The sequence below is a fragment of the Trichomycterus rosablanca genome, chromosome 17 (genome assembly GCF_030014385.1).
Source record: "Trichomycterus rosablanca isolate fTriRos1 chromosome 17, fTriRos1.hap1, whole genome shotgun sequence".
In the NCBI taxonomy this organism is placed as follows: domain Eukaryota; kingdom Metazoa; phylum Chordata; class Actinopteri; order Siluriformes; family Trichomycteridae; genus Trichomycterus; species Trichomycterus rosablanca.
In genome coordinates this window covers 6322097-6340389 of record NC_086004.1, presented here as the reverse complement: position 1 = coordinate 6340389, position 18293 = coordinate 6322097, and the positions used below count along the sequence as shown (strand labels likewise).

The window sequence follows — 18293 nt, the reverse complement described above, 5'->3', positions numbered from 1 at the left end:
CTGGTGGTACATATTGAGTATTTTGGGTTGGAGTATATCAGCAGTAACGTTTTTTTCCCTCTGAATCGTATTTATTTGTACTGTATATTGGACAGTGTTTCACGACTGAAGTAGGCCTAGTTAAAGAAAGCATTTCTCCATCGAGTTGTTAGTAACTTTGAGGAAGCGTTCACTTTACCCCCTTACTTGCTGCTTTATATTAAAACTGGAGTGATTTTAGGGATTTTGGAGACCCCCTTTGGGGAAAATATACTACTGCATGACTAATGGCATCATGTTGAGTAGAATTTAAGACTCTTGTGGTTAAAGTTAATCACGTATTCTTTACGTACTACTTTAGTACTAAAGATTTTGGTGAAGTGAATGGCTCTTGGGTGCATGCCTTTAAACAATGAAACTAATCCAGCATTCAGCTCTCCAGATATTTCTAACACTTTCTTAGTGGAAATTCTTCAAAAATATAATTGCAAACACCATCTGTGGGGGCCAAGCACAGCCTACAAGTATGGGCTGGTACCCAGCAAACAGAATTACGTGGTCACGACATTGTTAAACTGTTATTTTTGCCAGTCTAGAACGTTGTATGAATGTAACCGGAAAAGCAAAATGAGACACTTTCAGGATTCTAACAATGTTGTTCTGCAACGTTAAGTATATAGTAACCATCCAAAAACTGTTTGCAGCATAAGACTGTGTTTCTTTAGCTCAACCTTGCAAAAGTCTTAATAACTGTTATTAATGCTGTGATCTGCAATATTTCACCATTTCAGTCAGTGGGTGTGCTGGCATGTAATATAGTATGGTGTGTATGTAGGTGGTTTAAATATGTACATAGTTTAATGGATGTGGTAGTTTAAAGGATAGTTTTATGTAAGTGTTTATATATGGGTGTGTGCATGCAGTGTGAATGTGTACGCTTTTTATAGGTTTAAATAATAATAATGATTGGTTGAAAGTGTACGTGACCATGTTTGACTGTGTTGCAGCATCTCAGATTCAGGAGAAACCAGACCCATATGAAATGAGAAAATGTACAATAATAAACACCACACATACTGTTCAGAAGTGGGAATTTATTGTTACACCACCATCACACACAAGATCTCTAGAGCAGTCTAGACTTATCGTTTGGGGGGGGGGTAAACCTCTTCATTAAAGGGAATGTAGATAAATCACTGGTTCTCTTCGGTCATTTATTCTTCAAACATTATATTACATCATATAATCAGAAAATACATAGTGAATGAGTCAGTACCTTCAAATAAAGAGCATTGAGAGTACATCAAGTGATAGAAGCAAAATCCAGCAAGATCTGCGCTACAGTTTATGGGGAGGGAAGGGGGGTTAAATGTGTGGACTGCCTTCAACAGCTGGTTATTCACATCGGTTTGGATCGTCATCTTAAACACCAACGAAACCCTGGCCTTGCTATGATATTATTGAATGTAAAACAAATGAAAAACTTTTCCAAGTACTTAAAGATGACAATACATTATACAATCAAAAGTGTAGCATGATGAAGTCAGTTTTCACTTAATTTTATGTTTTAGATAGGACTATAAAATGCAGTAAAAGGAATGGTAGGGTGTTTTTGTGCATGTATCCTTGAACAAAAGTAACAAAATGATACATTCCTACTCATGCAAGATATCTCTGCACAGACAAATCACTCTTCATTATTTTTTAATAATCCCTGTTGTTTCTAGTAGTTTATAGTTTATGGTGTTTATATACAGACAGGTGACAAATTCAATAGGCCCCTAATAACTCAGGGCTGAAAGATCAGTGAAGTCTTTTCCTTTATTATGTCACCCATCTGTAGATAACAATCCATTACCAAAAAGATCCACCTGGTTACTGATGAATGAATCTTGGTGTGTGCACTTACAGGTGGCTTATTTATTTCAGAGTTTCTCCATGTTAGCCCTGGTGGTCCACTGCCCTGCTTCATTTTTAAGCTTTCTTTGCTCTAAGCATACCTGATTCAGCTTATAATGTCATGATAAAAATCTCATAAGCTCAACCAGGTCGGTTGGGAGCAGGGAAACACTTAAAACTGTGGGGCAGTGGGGCTCCAGGACAGCTGCCAAGAAACCATGATTTTTGTAAAAACAATTTGACTCACTTAACTTCACTTTTTTTGCCACCTGCCACTGTACAGAAGCTTGATGCGTTAAACAATATACACTAGTTAAAAAATGTATGTACTTAGTACTCTTTAAATGAACACAGCTGTGCAAGAGACCTTAATTTTAGGGCTTTCAGACAAGACTACTACTTCATTAAAGTGTTACAATCAGATGCTACAGCGTGCTGAACCAAGTAAACAAAATGAAAAACAATCACAAAGCATTTTCCAGACAGTTGTGGGAAATGGTACACGGAAGGATAAAATGTGGCATTCACCACAACACCTGAATGAATACAACATCAGCCAAGCAAACAAGTATGAGTCTCTTGACAATGTTTAAAAAACATCAAAAAAGAGAAAAAAAAAGGAGGACAGTGGTGCTTCAGAGAGCAGAGTCAGAAAAAGACTTCAGTTTTCTCTAGCAAGAGAAAAGAAACCAGTTACAACAATACTGACTGAAGATAATTTTTCAACTGATACTTTTGGTTTGGTCACCAATTTTTAAGAAAACAAGAACCCAAATAAATTTAAAGCTTTCTTCATGTTAAGTTGTTAGGCAAGATTTAGTAGCAGAAGAGACAAAAGAGACGTATAGCAATTACTTTATATGCAGTTCTCGCATTTTGATATTCTGTTTATCATCAAGAAATTTGTCAGTGTTCTTTAGTGTGTAATAAAGCTCTATGCTCTGCAAAAATGACTAACAGTGTTCTGTCTCCTTCATTCTGTCAGTGTGCAGACACAAGAATAAACATCCGTCAGGAATACATTGTATTTTTTTATATTGTTGGTAACAGGTTTATAAAACATGGTCCCAGACTTTGCCACTTTCTTAATGTCCAAAAATAGGGTACATATTTAGAACCATGTCTGCCGGGTCTGTGCAAACTGAAAATCCACCCATTTAGCGAAGGCTAAAACAAAAAGAGGGTGCAGTAACGAGCACTGAACTGAAAAATCAGCTTTGAAAAACAAACACACAAACACATTCACACAGACAGAAGAGGATCACACACCACACTTGGATTTAATGCAGCGATGAAGACGGAGACAGGATACAGCACGGAATGAAGGCAACAAACAAAATGCAACACCATACAAAAACCTTTCCAACAGCAACAAACGATCCAGTTAATTAAACGAACTTCAAGACTAGTATGACAATGGGGTGGTGAAAACACGTTAGCCAGACTGAAGACCAGACTGAGACTGACACACAGGAAGACGGATCAAAAAAAAAGAGAAGATCAAAAAAAAATACAAGATGATTTGAACAGTTCCAATAAATACAAGGAAGGTGAAGAAGAGAGAAAACTAGCCTCGGCGGGAATATGATTGTGAGTGGAGGGCCGAAGAGGAGAAGACAAGGGCACCGTTGGTCTCTCATACACAATCAGCATTGCGAGAAGGTCTGCTTTATCTCTTCCAGCAAGTTTCCCAGCAGTGATGGCTCATCACATTTAGCGTCAATAGAGACTGTCTGGTCAGCCTGAGAGTCCAAAAAAGGTCATAGAAAGTTAAAAAGGTTGAAAGAAGAGATTAATCAAAGCTGTGTATAAATGAAGATAAACTCTAAAGCAAGTAACTCTGAATTTTTGTTTGTTTGCGTTTATTGCCATTCCAGCTCAATTAGGCTATGTACGTGGCATTAGAAGTAACTCAGAAACTGTATGGCAAAACAAAAATGAATAATATACAACACTAAATAATATATCGGTTATTTCCAGCTGTGACATATAACTAATATTCTATATATTTTGAAAACATCAGTTTTTTAAGGATGCTTTCCTTTTTTAATACTTTGGCTTTTGTTCACACAAGACCCAATATGAAGAGAGCTCATGTTCAAAATCTAAGGCTGCCAGTGCAGTGTTGGACCATGACAATGCAATAAAACAGTGGAAATAGAAAACTTACAGTTTTGACCAGCAGACAGACATGGTGACCCTGGATTGACCGGCTGTACATGGAGGCACAGGAGTCGATTTGCTCCACAACTGAGAAAAACAGAATAATATAGAATACATTTTTATATTTATAGGATAAATAAATAAATAATAATAAATCTGCCACATTACATATGCTCTGTCTGGATACCTTTGTCTAAATGTTGTCTACTAACCAGCAAGTAAACACAACCCTGTCCTCCAAATTTGGAATACTACCATATAAGCAATAAATAAGCAAAAAATAACTTCAAATGCAGTTGCAATTGGAAAATCTATGCCAGTTTGTATGAACTAGTTTGTCGGGTTATTTTTGCAGCATTTAGCAGATGCTTTTATCCAAAACAACTTATTATAATACAATTGAAACATTTGAAGATTAGGGGCCTTGCTCAAGGGCCCAACAGTGGCAACACGGCTTAAACCAGCAACTTTCCGATTACCAGTCCAGTGCCTTAACCGCTGAGCTACCACTGCCCTGTTTAATCCATTGGACATCAATAACCACCCATAGCAAATTCCCTCCCTGAGATCAGTACCTACCAGAGAAATGGTGATGAAAGCAGATTCGTGCCAGTAGGTGGTGAAAAGGCATGTTCACTCCTTCCAGCCTGAGAGCGCTGCTCTTTAGGTCCCCAGACTCAAGCAGCTTAGCATATGCATCACTGTTAACACAATATACACTTAACTAGATCCAGCACAAAAACATACTGCTTAACTTTACAACAACATGGCTGCTTTTGCTAACCTGTAGCATGGAGTAGTGATCAGATAAGACGTGCAAGTAAAGTGCAGTTTAAAATCCAGTTTCTCATGGGTTGAGGAATCTTCTGACTACAGAAAAGAACAGTTGGTTGATGGTTGTGACAAGACATGTTAGCATAGAATTAAACCCATAACCACAAATTCTTGTGTGAATAGAAATGTATAGTAGGCAGACACTCACCTTAACTATGAAGGTGAGGGTTCCCTTCAGTTTCTGGGGCATGACTATGCTCTGCACTGAGAAAACGAAGCGCGCCTCATTCGACACCCCTAAAAATGTTAAAGCAAAAAGCATGAACTTTAAAATGGTATTCCTGCCTTGCACTCAGCATTTTCCAGGGGAATGGGACCCGCCGCATCCCTGGCCAGGATAAAGCGTTAGAAGAAAATTAATAAATAAAAAAAAATGAAAATATACATCAATTGCATATATATTCGTTTTCGTGTCTTGACTTTGTACCCTTAAATAATAAATCATTTATAGACAAAGATGTGTTTAAAATGAAAATGATAATACACAGGCACAGCAGTGTGTCAGTAAGAGGTCATGAGGTAAACAGACCAAGTTTAAACTTTAAGCTTAAACTGTTTGGATGTCTCATACCCGGTGGCAGTTGAAACGGCACAACAAGCCCATCGTGAGGCCCAGCCCCCTCTGGCCGCTGCAGTTTAGAGTTAAGGGAGTCCAGCACGTTAAACTCCATGGATTTCAAGAAACTGTCGCTTTTGTTTTCAAAGATGACTGACACCACCACCAAGCTGTCATCCTGCAAATTTCCCTGAATATCATACACCTGCAGAGAGAGAGAGAGAGAGAGAGAGCAATGCACTGTTGAATTCAGATCCCAGCATGAGTTTAGGATCTTCCACATGCACAACATTTAGACACTTAAAAAGTTTAGGTTTTTAAAGACACTCAAAGACCTAGAATACAAGTCAGAAGAAAGGGAAGATTTAACAGTTATTAAACATATACATATGTAAAACAGCCGTATATATTTAAAACAGCTGCATTACAGTGCTGTAAAAATGTCCCTCCTTATTGCATTGCAATTATTGCATATTAGCTGGAGGTAATAGCTGAAGTAATGTTTAGATTTAGCAAGTCTGGTAAAAGAAGCCTGGATGTTAATAACTGGGTCATTTAAAAAGGGTGATTGCTTTTTTCTTACACAGGATTACTCAGGTTGTCGTTTTTCTACATTTTCATTAACCACTTCACTCTGGTCAGGGTTGCAGCAGGTCCAGTCTCACCAGGAAACACTGAACACAATTGTAGGAATACCCTGAAAAGGGCACCAATTCATCACAGAGCTTCAGCTATTCCCTCCAAGACATAGCCAATCATCTCTGTGTAGAGGCCCAGCTGGTTGCCAGCTCCTGTACTCCAGGAACCCAGATCTTAGTTGTAATAGGCTAGTGTAACAGACCACCAAGCCACCTGAGCACCTTACTCAGATTGTCTTTGTCTAATATGACATTTTGTTTACAGATCTAAAACAAGCATAATTAATATGCAAACACAGAAGACATCAGACAGTGAGAAAATACTTTTTCATGTCACTGTAAATCAATCCACAGCAAACAAGGAGGAAACACTTCATACAAGCTTTATTTTGTCTACTGCTACCTGATCAGCATCCTCCTTCATCTTTAACAGGGAAGGCAAACAAAACAGGGCAGGATTTAAACACTTACATTCTTTAAAACTAATTGTCATACAGAAACAATAAAATTTTCTCCATCACCTAAACCTCAAAGTCTCAAATACTCACCATCTTAATGTATTCATTTTCGGCCAAAACACCGTAGTTTGACATAGGCTGTAAAGAAAAAAAACACACAGTCAACACGTAGAATGTGAATGTAAAACAATCCAATTCAATTGGATGGTACGTTTTATTGACTTTAAACTGTGTCTTCTTAGAGTCCTTTTTCCTCTAGGATAATCCTTAACATAATGCGAAGGAACGTTTATGCACCATCTCTGATTGTACTACACTACATTATCTTATTATTTTATCAATCTTTTAAAATGAGACTGACCGGCAGAGGTTCCTCCTCTTCCATTGTACCATTCTGTACGGAATCTCCCACGCCTACATCACTGTGGCGGTGGTGATGGTGATGCCGCTTCTTCTTTTTCTTCTCATCTTTTTCTTTTTCCTTCTTCTGCTTCTTCTTCTTATGCTTTGTGGATTTCTAAATAAAAAGGGCAGAGGCAACATTATTTGCCTGCCTAAGTTTACTTTCTAAATTCCAAGCACACAGACATTACCAGTAAACAGGACAGCTGTAGACAAGTATTTTGTAACTAGTGAAGATGCTAAATTGTTTTTCTTTCAAATGAATTGCATAAAATGCATGAACAGTAAATAAAAACATTAAAATGTTTCTCAAGTTTAAATTATAAATATAAAAACATAGCTCTGTGGACCACTAAAGATTTTCTATGACCCACCTCCTCAGGTGCCTCATCTTTGGGCTCATCTGATTCTGACTCTGGGGCTGCAGCCAGGCTTGCTTCTGGGGCCGGGGCCGGTGAGAGAGCTACTTCCTCCTGAAAACACTTACTAGATTAGCATACATGACCAATATAATAGGTTTTACATCTTGCACTAATACATATACATGTACAAAGAACATGCAAAAAACATTTCTGCAGCAGTGTTTCTGTTTAGCTTAGATGAAACACTTCTGAAAAACTAGATAGATAAAATAGAGAGACAGCAAATGAGTGAAGTAAAAGAGATGGAAATAGGTGAGATTCTCAAGTGTTAGTAAATATTTTACTCCAACCAATGTACAGAAGGAGAAGAAACAAGTAATCAATCATTAAGTTTTTGATTTTTTTTATATACTTCCAGTGCACCAGACTAGATTTCAGGACATGCACTCAGACTAATGATGAAGAGGGTAAGAAAGAAACCAACAGCTGCAATAACACCTAAAAGCAACAAAGCCTTTGGCAATAATTCAGCTCTTCAAGTCTGGAGGGGAAAATGGATTGCACACATGAACTCAAGAACACCATCCACAATGACGTATGGAGCTGGGGGCATCACGAGAAGGGCTGCTTTTATGGAAATGGTACTGGGGCTGCCACATTATTGACTGGAAAAACATAATATGCAACAAAGCAAAGCAGACAACGCTGGTTATTACGGGTTAGTCACACATACAGGCACGACCGCAATCAAACAACGTGACAGACAGCAGAGATTCAAATAATAATAGGCCCTAAGAAAAAGAAACCCTGACAATGTGGTAAAGAGAAGAAGATGGAATGACCAGATAATATTGGGATAAAATAAAAAGATACAAGGTGAAAGAAAAAAGGTGGGGAAACCGGACCTTTACAGGTGGGGGAACAGGAGCACTAGAGAGCCAAAAATCCAGATCGGAGGCCTAGAACAGAAAGGGCAGGAAATAAGTCAAAGCAGCCAGCTTTAACTTCACCTAAGAACATTTTTAATTTCCCATTATTTTTGAGCTTCCAACTAGCTTTTCTTGGGTATATCATTACCAGTGTAGCTAGTGAGGCAACATCTTTGTTTCCCATACATTTTAATAATGATTAACTTCAGAGAGGTTTACGTTTGATAACTAAAATCTCTCTTAACAATTTATACTTACCTGCCATATTACATTTCCCAATCTCAGCCTTTTAATGAGCTAAATCTTTTAGAATGATGCACTTTATGGATATATAATGACTTATATCTCATCCAACCATTTAAGAAATGGGACCCCCACAAACCTTCACTAACCAGCTCTTACTTGGGTAGTGGACCATTTTCAACATAAAGGGCTATCAGGTGCAGTTGTGTTGTTAAGTTTTTTAATACACACGCACAAACAGAAGTCCTCCCATATTTGTGGATTTTCATTCCATGGCGATATTATACCTCAGCAGATGTAGCCGTGGGTGGGGCCACCACTTCTTCTAATTGAGCTGGATCTTCTGACTGGAGCTCTGGTTTCTCCTCTTCCTCATGCTTGTGTTTTTTCTTCTTTTTCTTCTTCTCTTCCTCTTTGCTTTTCTGCAACATTAATGACAACAAAGTGTATTGCTTATATTATAGACTGGGCATACATCTAACCTAAAAGCTATCCTTATTAGTCCAGAGTTTTTCTCTAAATAATAGCCATGTTTTTGCAATTAGAATTCTTTTCTCCCACTTTCTTTCACAGGCATACCTTCCTGTCCTTCTCTTTGTCCTTCTTTTTCTTTTCTTTGCTCTCCTTGCTGCTCCTCTTCTTGGAATCCAGAGGCATACCCTCGCTGTCTCCATCTGTCCCAGGGCTCTTTATAGACTCAGGGCGATGTGTCCTTACCGGTAGCTTCTCACTGTCTGCCAAGGGCCTAGGGGACACAGACACGCAGCTATTAATGATGCACAATTCTTTTCTGGGTCAAGCGCAGCAGAGGGGAGTCGACTGCATCGTTAAAAGCCACAAAAACAAGAAAAGAGAAGGATGTTGAATGCTGAAGCTTGTTCTGGATGGGTAAGCCATTAAGCAGTCATTCGGCCAAAATCTGTGCTGAGACTAGGGGTGTGCACCACTTTAAACAAGTCCAAAAGTCTAATCATTTCTAATTTCCAATTGTCCAACTGCACGACCACTGATCACCACACACCCACTCATCACGTGTCCAAGGTATTTCACAATAATTACAATAATATGCTTCACTGACAGTAATGTTAGAATATTTTATAATACTGACTACTTCCACTGCTAGATATTACAGAAGAATTCTACTATCTGGTGCCTCCCAGGCAAGCGTTTGTCTTACATCAGGATATTATTTAAGTTTGAACACTGATAACAACACAGTCATCAGTGACTGAGCAGCCCAAATACCCTGCTTCTGGGTACCAGGAGAAGCACTCCTGCCAAATAGTGATGTAAGTCAGTATGCTAGATCTTGTTTAATGTACACAAATAGTCTTAAAATAACATTTTTGGTTTGCTTTCGGTTAAATTCATTATTTTGAGAGCTCTTTTGACACTGGCATAGTATGACTGGCACTTTATAAGAGTGATGTCCATATATTTTTGTTTGTGTGAGAGAAAATGGGTGAATTCCAGTTCAGTGGGGTTAAATATGAGGTTCATTAGGTACTGTCCAAAATAATGCTACAACTCTTGCGCCCTTATCAAAGTCACCAAGAGTGCACCTGGATACAGAAGCAGAGGGTTTATGGTGTTATTTGAGACAGGGCAGGTTTACACACAATCATTTCTGTGTTATGAAAAAAACAGCAAATCTTCAGCCCACATTTTAGCAGGTGTGTTGTTTGTCTAACTATTAAACAAAACTGCATAATCACATAGTGCCTTCCTGTTGCTAACAGCACACTAGCTTTTCAGCACAGACAATTAAACTGAATGAGTACTTTCCTATTACCGACACAAACACCCCCCAGGACATGTACCACAGCAGTTACCTACAGATACGGCGAAGAGAGGGAACAAACCAGGGATCAATAATTGGATGGCCCTTTAGATTAGATCCGGGCTCAGCACTTACCTGCAGTTTCCACCGGAAAGCAGACTGACAGAGGAACAGACGTGTGCACAGGAAACAGAAACAAAGAGGCAGATGAAAGTGTGTGTGAAAGGGCCGAAGGCAGCCGGAATTAGTGGCCTCAACACCTTGAGGGAGACTTATTCGAAGGTTTACACACCCACAAAGAGATCATTTAAACCAGAAGACAAAGGCAAAACAAGCAGTTAAAATAAATATGGATATTTTGATATGAAGTTATATGAATATGGATGTGATGGAGGCTACAGATAGCCTTATCTTCTGGCATGATGACTGACATGACATACCTGTCTAAATCAATGTCCAGGGCTTTGTGTGGATCATTGGGATCTTTCTCATCATCATCACTTGGTAAGGCATTCTATACACAAAAAACACAACTCATTAGATTACATTTTAAATCTAGAAACGTTTTCTGCCTTAATGCTGAGCAAGTCTCTGAAGTGAGGTGCTATCTGTCTTACCTCTGGCATCTCCTCTGTGACTATGTCCACGTGATGAGCAGGAGTGATATCTTCTTCACTCTCAGGGCCAGAATCCCCCCTCTTTCCTTTGCCTCGCTTTTCCTTCTTATTCTTTTTATCTTTCTTCTTTTTCTCTGCCTTCTCCTTTAGCCGACGCTCCTCCTCCAGCTTTAGGTACTGGTCAGACATGGGCATGCCTGGGTAAAGGAGGAGATGTAATGACCACACATTTTATATTTAAAAAGGCATGAATTTACTAAGCAATATGACCTTTTAAAATAAGGTTATAAAACCAAACATTAATTACAATAATATTTTTTCTAGCAAAACAACCTGGCTAAATTGCCGGTATTTAGAATTCCATAGAATTCCAAACTCACCTTATTAATTTATTGAGGTAATTTATTTTGAGGCATGAGCCTCAGAAAGGGTGTCTTCTAGTGTTTCTTGTGCCCAGTGTTTTCAGGTGGCTCAATTTATTTGTGAAAATAAATAAATGAAAAATTGCTACTACATTTTAGATTCTGTAAAATACCTTATTCTCAGTGAATGATACTCATTGGACATTGTGTGATGTAATTTAAGTGCAAAACATTCAGTGATTGATTTGAGATGTTACTACTGTACAAAAATCCAGGAACTAGATATGTTTTAATTATTTCCTGATTATCAGTAATGCTGTAAAAGACCTTCAAAAATGCCATCAGATAGACTGATAGACTCACCTGGGACTTTAAGAGGAACGCTGAGGTCGATCTGTACCACTGGAATGTGCTCCACACCAGGCGTGTCCTGATATACCTGCATGAGCAAGTGTACACACAAACCTTAGGTACTAAAAGCCAAAGGAACTTGAGCATATTCCCCACAACATACAAATAAAGATTTTCTTTAATTCTGTGTACCTTTTGACTGGATGGGGAGGATTTAATGTAGAAGGGATTGTTGGCCTGTTCCTGTTTCCTGGCTTCTCTTCTCTGTTTGGGATGAAAGCAAACAGATAAAAAATATGACTACAAATGGTTGCGTTTCACAGTAAAGGACAGGCAGGAGGCTGTTTATCAGTGTGGTAAAGTTCATGTATTATACACACCCTTGCTAGCTCCTTCTCATCCACTTCAGTGTGACGAGGTCGAGAGTGCTTGGGCTCCTCTTTAGCAAATATGGCCTTGGGCTTCTCATCCTCGGACTCACTCTCAGATGGAGGCTCATTGATCCAGGCATCCAGGTTCAGTCTGCAATGCAAACAGCACATGGTGAATAAGTGAATGTACCTTTGACATCTCCAGATAAGTAGATTAGGTTTTAGGGGACAATTTAAAAATTATATTGAAACAAAAAAATGGACACTGGCATGTTTAAATACTCAGCCATCGAGACACTGTATTTAATTAACTACTGTCCGCTTATAAAGACAGCTTTTATATAAGCTTTTTCTCCTTTGTTCACTGCAAGGCTGGGCACATACTGCAGCTTACCGTGGCGGTTACGCATTTTGAGTGATATGAGGCACGCATTTTACGTTATATGTTTTGACTGGCTGCACTACTGAGTGCTAAAAAGGGATCATGAAATTTATTTCCATCAAAGGGTGCATTCAATCTTATTAAAGTGCTACTAAGCCATAACAAGCGATTCCAGGATTAGTAAACGTGGGATTGCAATCTAAAATGCAAACCTGGTCTCAATGTTCTGCAGCTTTCTATTCGCCTTGCCGGATTAGTTTGTAACTAGACAGCTGGGGAAAAATGTATTTAAATTTAGTGTGGGTGTTGGCATCACATTAGCAGACTTACCCTTCAGGAACAGGCACTTTCTTCTGAGCTTTAGGGGCCACAGGATTGAGCTCTCCTGCAAACAGGGCAGACACCTCCTCAGCCACCTCCACATCCTTCTGTTGTAGCTTCTGAATGTACTTCACCAGCTGCAGGATACAGGATGCCTAAAGAGAGCAGAGGTGAGAGAGCAGTAATTGAGTGTTTTACAAAAAGTGGCTGAGAGTTTCTCCTACATATCCTCCACACAAGCAACACAGGGCTTAGTATACTGTGTCTCTGAGAGCAGCTTGTTAAAGAGCAGTATAATAAGGACAGCCCTAAGATTTGTCTGCTTAAAGTAAAAAGTAAAAAAAAAAAACTGAATGATCTCATTACTACAAGCTTTTAGTGCCACTAGGGATTTTTAACATTTCATTAGTAGCAGAACATAATGCATCTTCAAACACTATTATGATCTAAATAAGATTTAATTTTAGATACAGAGGTCAGTATCAAATCTGTAGATAACACAAACCTCATTTGTAGAAGAGTTGGGACATTTTGTAAAAGACTTTATTGACTGACAAAGGTTGAGTTCTAAGCAGTGACGAGATTTACCCCTGATTAACTTATCCAATATTAAATTGGCTTATGACATTTTGTAGTACATTTTACTTGTATAAACTCCAGTCATTACCCTCTCCTGTACTTCCAGGTTAGCACTCTGGACGAAAAGTGGCAGTCTCTCAATAAGCAGCTGACTGGCTTCTTGGGCAACTTGGATGTCTTTGCCTTCATGTTTCTGTAGTAATGTAGCGAAGAGCTTTGCCGCATTTTGTACATAAACAGCCTGAATGTGACCAGGCAGAGTGGCCACTTTGGGTCTCAACATGGCCTCTAGTGTTTGCATTGGGTCCTCCAGGTGTCTGAGTAATAAGAAAACACAAAAATCAGATCAGAATCAGAATACTTTATTGATCCCCGAGGGGAAATTTCAGTACTAAAAGAGAACCTATTAAATCAAAACACCTAAAGACACTTATCTAATGACAGTTAATGGAATTTTAACACCAGAACTGCTAATAGTCTATTTTTTGGCAGGAACAATTGTGAGTGGGTTTGGTTGTCAGTGGAACGAGGCATCTTGTCATTGAATGGTTACATCTGTTGTCTAGTAGTAGGCAGACGTGCGTTTTCATCCTTGTTACTGGCCGAAATTGAAGTAGTGACTAACCACGTTTTGGTGTGTGGTGGTGTGATTGGTTGCCGCCTCGTGTCTATAGGCAGTGTACTCGGTTAGCAGTTGTTTGAATGTGTGTGCAGTTCGTTAGTGATGTGTCATCTAATGATAAAAAGAGGCCTAAAAGTATGGCCTTCAGGTCCAATGACTTGTGGCTTGTACAGTCTCTTTAGCTCTTAGTTTTAATCTCCAGGGCCATAATCCTAATCAAATAATCACAACAATTTTTGTAACTCGTCGGAATGTAATGTACAATGTTTTATTTTTTGATATGGGGTTATAATTGGATGCAAAATTAGGTGAGAAACCTAACAAACCTAATAAACCTAATAAAAGAAACCTAATAAAAATAGAAAAAAAAAAGTAAATCACTGACACATTTATTGTAATGTCATTATCAATCCCTGCAGGCACTTGCAAGCACACAATACGTCTACCCTTCCCACTTCAGAACTCTTTAAACCAGGTTAACATACTCAGAGAACTCTCCGCAGATCCAGGCAGCAGCATAGAGCACTTCACAGATGCCATTGCGTTGCGTGTTGCCTGTAAGGAGATGAGCGTTGTCTAGCAGCATTGCCATTTGGGCCACAGCAAATGCTCGGATGGCCTTAACACGTATGGCCACATCCAACATTTGAGAAGCAATGAGGTGGCCATGCCGTGTGCCTTCCAGCCGGGTAAGCTCCACCAGGATGCTGATGTACCTGAGGACAGACACGAGCAAAACAAACAAGTCGATCAAGTTACAGACCAACAAATCTGTAGCTTTAGCTGCAGGAAAGAGCTAATTACACTTATTGTGTCCTTACCACTCAAAGTTGGTGATGTACTGGTAGTTGCTCTGGCTGCAGATGTCTATGATTTTGGTTAGCAGCTCATCCCTGTATGTGGTGCCTTCAGCCTTGTCGACATGCAACATCAGTTTCTTCACAATCTCCATAAGGTTCTTCTTCGAAACCTGCAAACGTGTGTTGTAATATTAGTGACTCACCCACACATGGAATTGAATCTAATCACATAATCACACAGTTTTTTGGGAAAATTAGGTCAGTGTCAAATTAAGGTTTGGAGAAAAAAAATCTAATTAGAGAACATTTATAATTGTAATTTAACTTTAGGCCTTGTTAAAAAAAATAGTGAAAGAACCTGTGGCGACATTAGAATGCAATATACGACTCACAGACAAATGCAAATTAGCCTCATCAAAGCAGAACCATCTGATGCAAGCTATTCTGTATAAATGTAGCCTATGTAAGGCACTGAAAAATTAAAGACGCACCATCCTCCACACAGAGAGCAAAAGCAGATTAAAGAGCATACCATGCCATAGAGAAGATCCAGGGCTCGAAGACGGATGGACTCATCTTTGTCATCCAGACACTGAAGAATGAGGTCTTTGTGAGACTGCACAGACTTCGGGTGAGTCTTCAAAATCTTGGACATAGCCAGCAGACCCAAGTATTTCACTGCAAACAAGAAGTCACTCAGCGTGGAATGGAGAAGTCCTCTGACAGGCTAGCTTTATACCTAATCTGACTAATTCTGACCTTCTTCCTAAATGTTTTAACTCTAACTTCAAACGTATCTTACCTTCCAAAACAAACGGATCGGATTATAATTACTCAGAAACATTAATAATTCTTTAAAAACTACAAACTACAAATCTAACAGATTTAAAATGTGGCAAAAGTTGCGCTGACTAATAATATAGAAATACTCTAACAAGAAAGTCTGCACCACTTTACAACATGAATAAGACAAAAAAGACACAAAATAAGACACAAAGACATAAGACGGGAACACACACAGGACAACACATACATACGTGGACTAGAGGTTTTGTTTCTATAAGCACAGTGGTGCTATGGAGTTAAACCACTGGACATATTCTTAGGACTGCTGATTAGATCATCCTTGAAGGTGACCCAGCTAATCAATTATCAAGCAAAGAGGTGTCTCAGCAAAATGCAATATGTTCCTGCGATGTGCATTAAAAATGTAAATCAGCCTTTATAAAAGAAAATCGTTTCACTAAATTAATTCATGTTCCGCAGAGGTATTGCTACATCATTGGGACATAACCATCTAGTGTACTAAATAGCTAATCCTCAGTCTCCCCCACCACCACCAACTAATCTGTATTGATGAATGCTAAACTAACTGAATAGCACTTTAACTGGCATGTTTATTCTTATGTTTCTTTATTTTTAGGGGACAACTGTAGTTGCAAAGTAATATTAACAGCAGAATTTGTGACCTTCTTTTGTTATTGTGTTTAGATTTAAATAAGCTGAAGTGTTATGGGAAATCTCGGTCAAACAAAACATCTCAGTCCAGATGCTGAAAAACTACTCTACGCACAGCACTCGGTGGGACCCCGATAACTCGAACCCTTTTGATAAGCTGTGAACTGACAGATGTCATTTTCTAAAATAGACAACGATAAATAATCTTTTTATATGCATTTTTACCACAAATAATACATAAATTTAGAAGACTAGGCTTTTTGAAACCATTCTTTGCCAAGTCCGAGCTAAAGCACAGAGGCCACTTCGAGTTATCCAGGATGGAGGTCTCCAGGTCCTCCGTTGGTAAGGTTTTGAGGGGGCTAACACTCAAACACGCAGACAATGAGAAAATGACACACTGCAGGCATTGACAGAAGGCTCACAGTTCTGGTCCGAGTCTTCAATCAGGATTCGTAGTTTCTGCACACAGAGCTGTGGATGCAAAAAGAAACAGAAACCAAATTAGGAAAGAAGAAACATAAATAAATAAAATAAAAATACAAAAAAAAATCAAGCAAACAATTACACAGTGAAATGTCGTAACACCAGTTGTCCTTAAACTGTCGTTTTCATTACAGTGATGAGAAACAAGTATACAATGACTTTTTGTTGTTTTGCAGTTTTTGTTATTTAAAACATTTAGAATAATTTACAAAACCTTTTACTTTAAATTTATTAATTTAATATACAAATATATAATTGTATAGTATTGAAAAGAATTCACTCTTTAGACACCAAACATGCTAAACATTAGTATTCTTTAGTACTTTTTTAGTCGTAATAGTGCCAGTCAACAGTATGGCATGGCAGGGCATGCACTCCCCCAACCCCCTACCACTCAGACATAGCCAATCTACTACTCTATTTTTTTTTTTATTTTTTTTTTTTAACAATTGCACTAATGGGGATGTTTGAGGTGATGAAATGGCTATTTAGCTTTTTCCAGTTCATGTAAATCATTCAGGAAGCTCTTTTACCCTGACAGTAAGCACTACTTGTTGTGTGCGGTCTTAAATACCTGTTATTACTGTTTCTTTTTTACGCTTATAAATTGTCAGTGCATAAATATACTTAAAATATAATGAATAACAAAATTAATTAAATATATGTTGCCCACTCACTGTAATGGAAATAATCAGAAAGACAATACTCACAAATTTCTCAAAAAATGATTGTGAACATCTAATATTGAAAAAAGTTATTGTCCAAGTCCTAGTTTTGCATGTACCTTCAGTGAAATGCTTAATAAACACAGACTATTGAAAATTGCTATAACTGAAAGGTAACCATGGTTACCTGAGAGTAAAATTCATTACAAACAGGGACAGATTCCTTATAATGAAGCTCTGTGACCCACCTGAATGCTAGCACTGTGGTTGGGCATCCCAGAGGACAGAGAAATCAAGACTGCAAAAAAAGCAAACAAAAATCTAAATCAACAGTTCTAACTTGTTTATTATATTTCAGATATTTTCAACAGGTGAAGTAGCCACCAACCTGCGATTACTGTGTTTACACACTCGTACAGCAGCGACATGGCCGAGGTACTGAAAGAAAAGTCAACAAAAGAAAGCAAAACCTGTCAAATTTTCCCAATCAAACCAAGATGTTTGCAGACACTTAGGCAGGAGTAATAATCTTACCTGTGAATGAGGTTGGTTAAGGGCTCAATTAGCTTCTTTCCTAAACGTGGCTCCAGAGGGGTGAGGGCACCGAACTACAAAACACACAAACACATGCACATTATAAACCTTTGTAAAGACAGACACACAGACAGACATGCACAGGCCATAGCTGTTCTCCTCGTACCAGCTTGATGATCTTGATGAGGACCCAGTTGTTGGTAGAGGAGGTCATGAGTTTAAAGAAGAGGGGTGCCAGGGAAAGGTAGTTTTTGGGGTTCCTTCTTGCAAGCTCGCATATGACATTAACCGCTGCCGACTGCACACCTGGAACAGACAGGAGAGTTTAGATTTAAAAGCAAATTTCTTTTCAAGTATATATCTATTAGGATTTTACCGTCATGTTTTACACACTTTGGTTAAATTCATGACAGAACAGATAGTTACTCGATACACAAGGTTCATCAGTTCATCAAGTCTTTAATGTCAATGTCTTGGGCAATTTTGTATTTCCAATTCATCT

At 38.5% G+C, this 18293-nt stretch overlaps 1 protein-coding gene across 2 annotated transcripts in view; it reads right to left on the bottom strand.

The window, feature by feature from the left end:
• Positions 1-1058: 1058 nt before the first annotated feature.
• The window catches only part of ap3d1 (adaptor related protein complex 3 subunit delta 1), a 28807-nt gene continuing 11572 nt past the window's right edge, over positions 1059-18293 (bottom strand). Inside the window, exons 7-33 of one of the 2 annotated variants that reach the window (XM_063013241.1) lie at positions 17958-18097; positions 17792-17865; positions 17646-17695; positions 17506-17555; positions 16532-16580; positions 15181-15326; positions 14670-14818; positions 14334-14564; positions 13315-13543; positions 12657-12802; positions 11954-12095; positions 11766-11837; positions 11586-11661; positions 10861-11057; positions 10684-10757; positions 9043-9208; positions 8751-8885; positions 8197-8250; positions 7304-7402; positions 6889-7044; positions 6618-6665; positions 5447-5636; positions 5024-5112; positions 4826-4911; positions 4621-4742; positions 4049-4128; positions 1059-3620 (exon numbers count right to left, since the gene is read on the bottom strand). In XM_063013241.1, the coding sequence (XP_062869311.1) occupies positions 3525-3620; positions 4049-4128; positions 4621-4742; positions 4826-4911; positions 5024-5112; positions 5447-5636; positions 6618-6665; positions 6889-7044; positions 7304-7402; positions 8197-8250; positions 8751-8885; positions 9043-9208; positions 10684-10757; positions 10861-11057; positions 11586-11661; positions 11766-11837; positions 11954-12095; positions 12657-12802; positions 13315-13543; positions 14334-14564; positions 14670-14818; positions 15181-15326; positions 16532-16580; positions 17506-17555; positions 17646-17695; positions 17792-17865; positions 17958-18097 (3146 nt within the window). In that variant the 3' untranslated portion in view covers positions 1059-3524. The remainder of the gene's footprint in view (positions 3621-4048; positions 4129-4620; positions 4743-4825; positions 4912-5023; positions 5113-5446; positions 5637-6617; positions 6666-6888; positions 7045-7303; positions 7403-8196; positions 8251-8750; positions 8886-9042; positions 9209-10683; positions 10758-10860; positions 11058-11585; positions 11662-11765; positions 11838-11953; positions 12096-12656; positions 12803-13314; positions 13544-14333; positions 14565-14669; positions 14819-15180; positions 15327-16531; positions 16581-17505; positions 17556-17645; positions 17696-17791; positions 17866-17957; positions 18098-18293) is intronic. The other variant, XM_063013242.1, reaches the window with a different exon arrangement.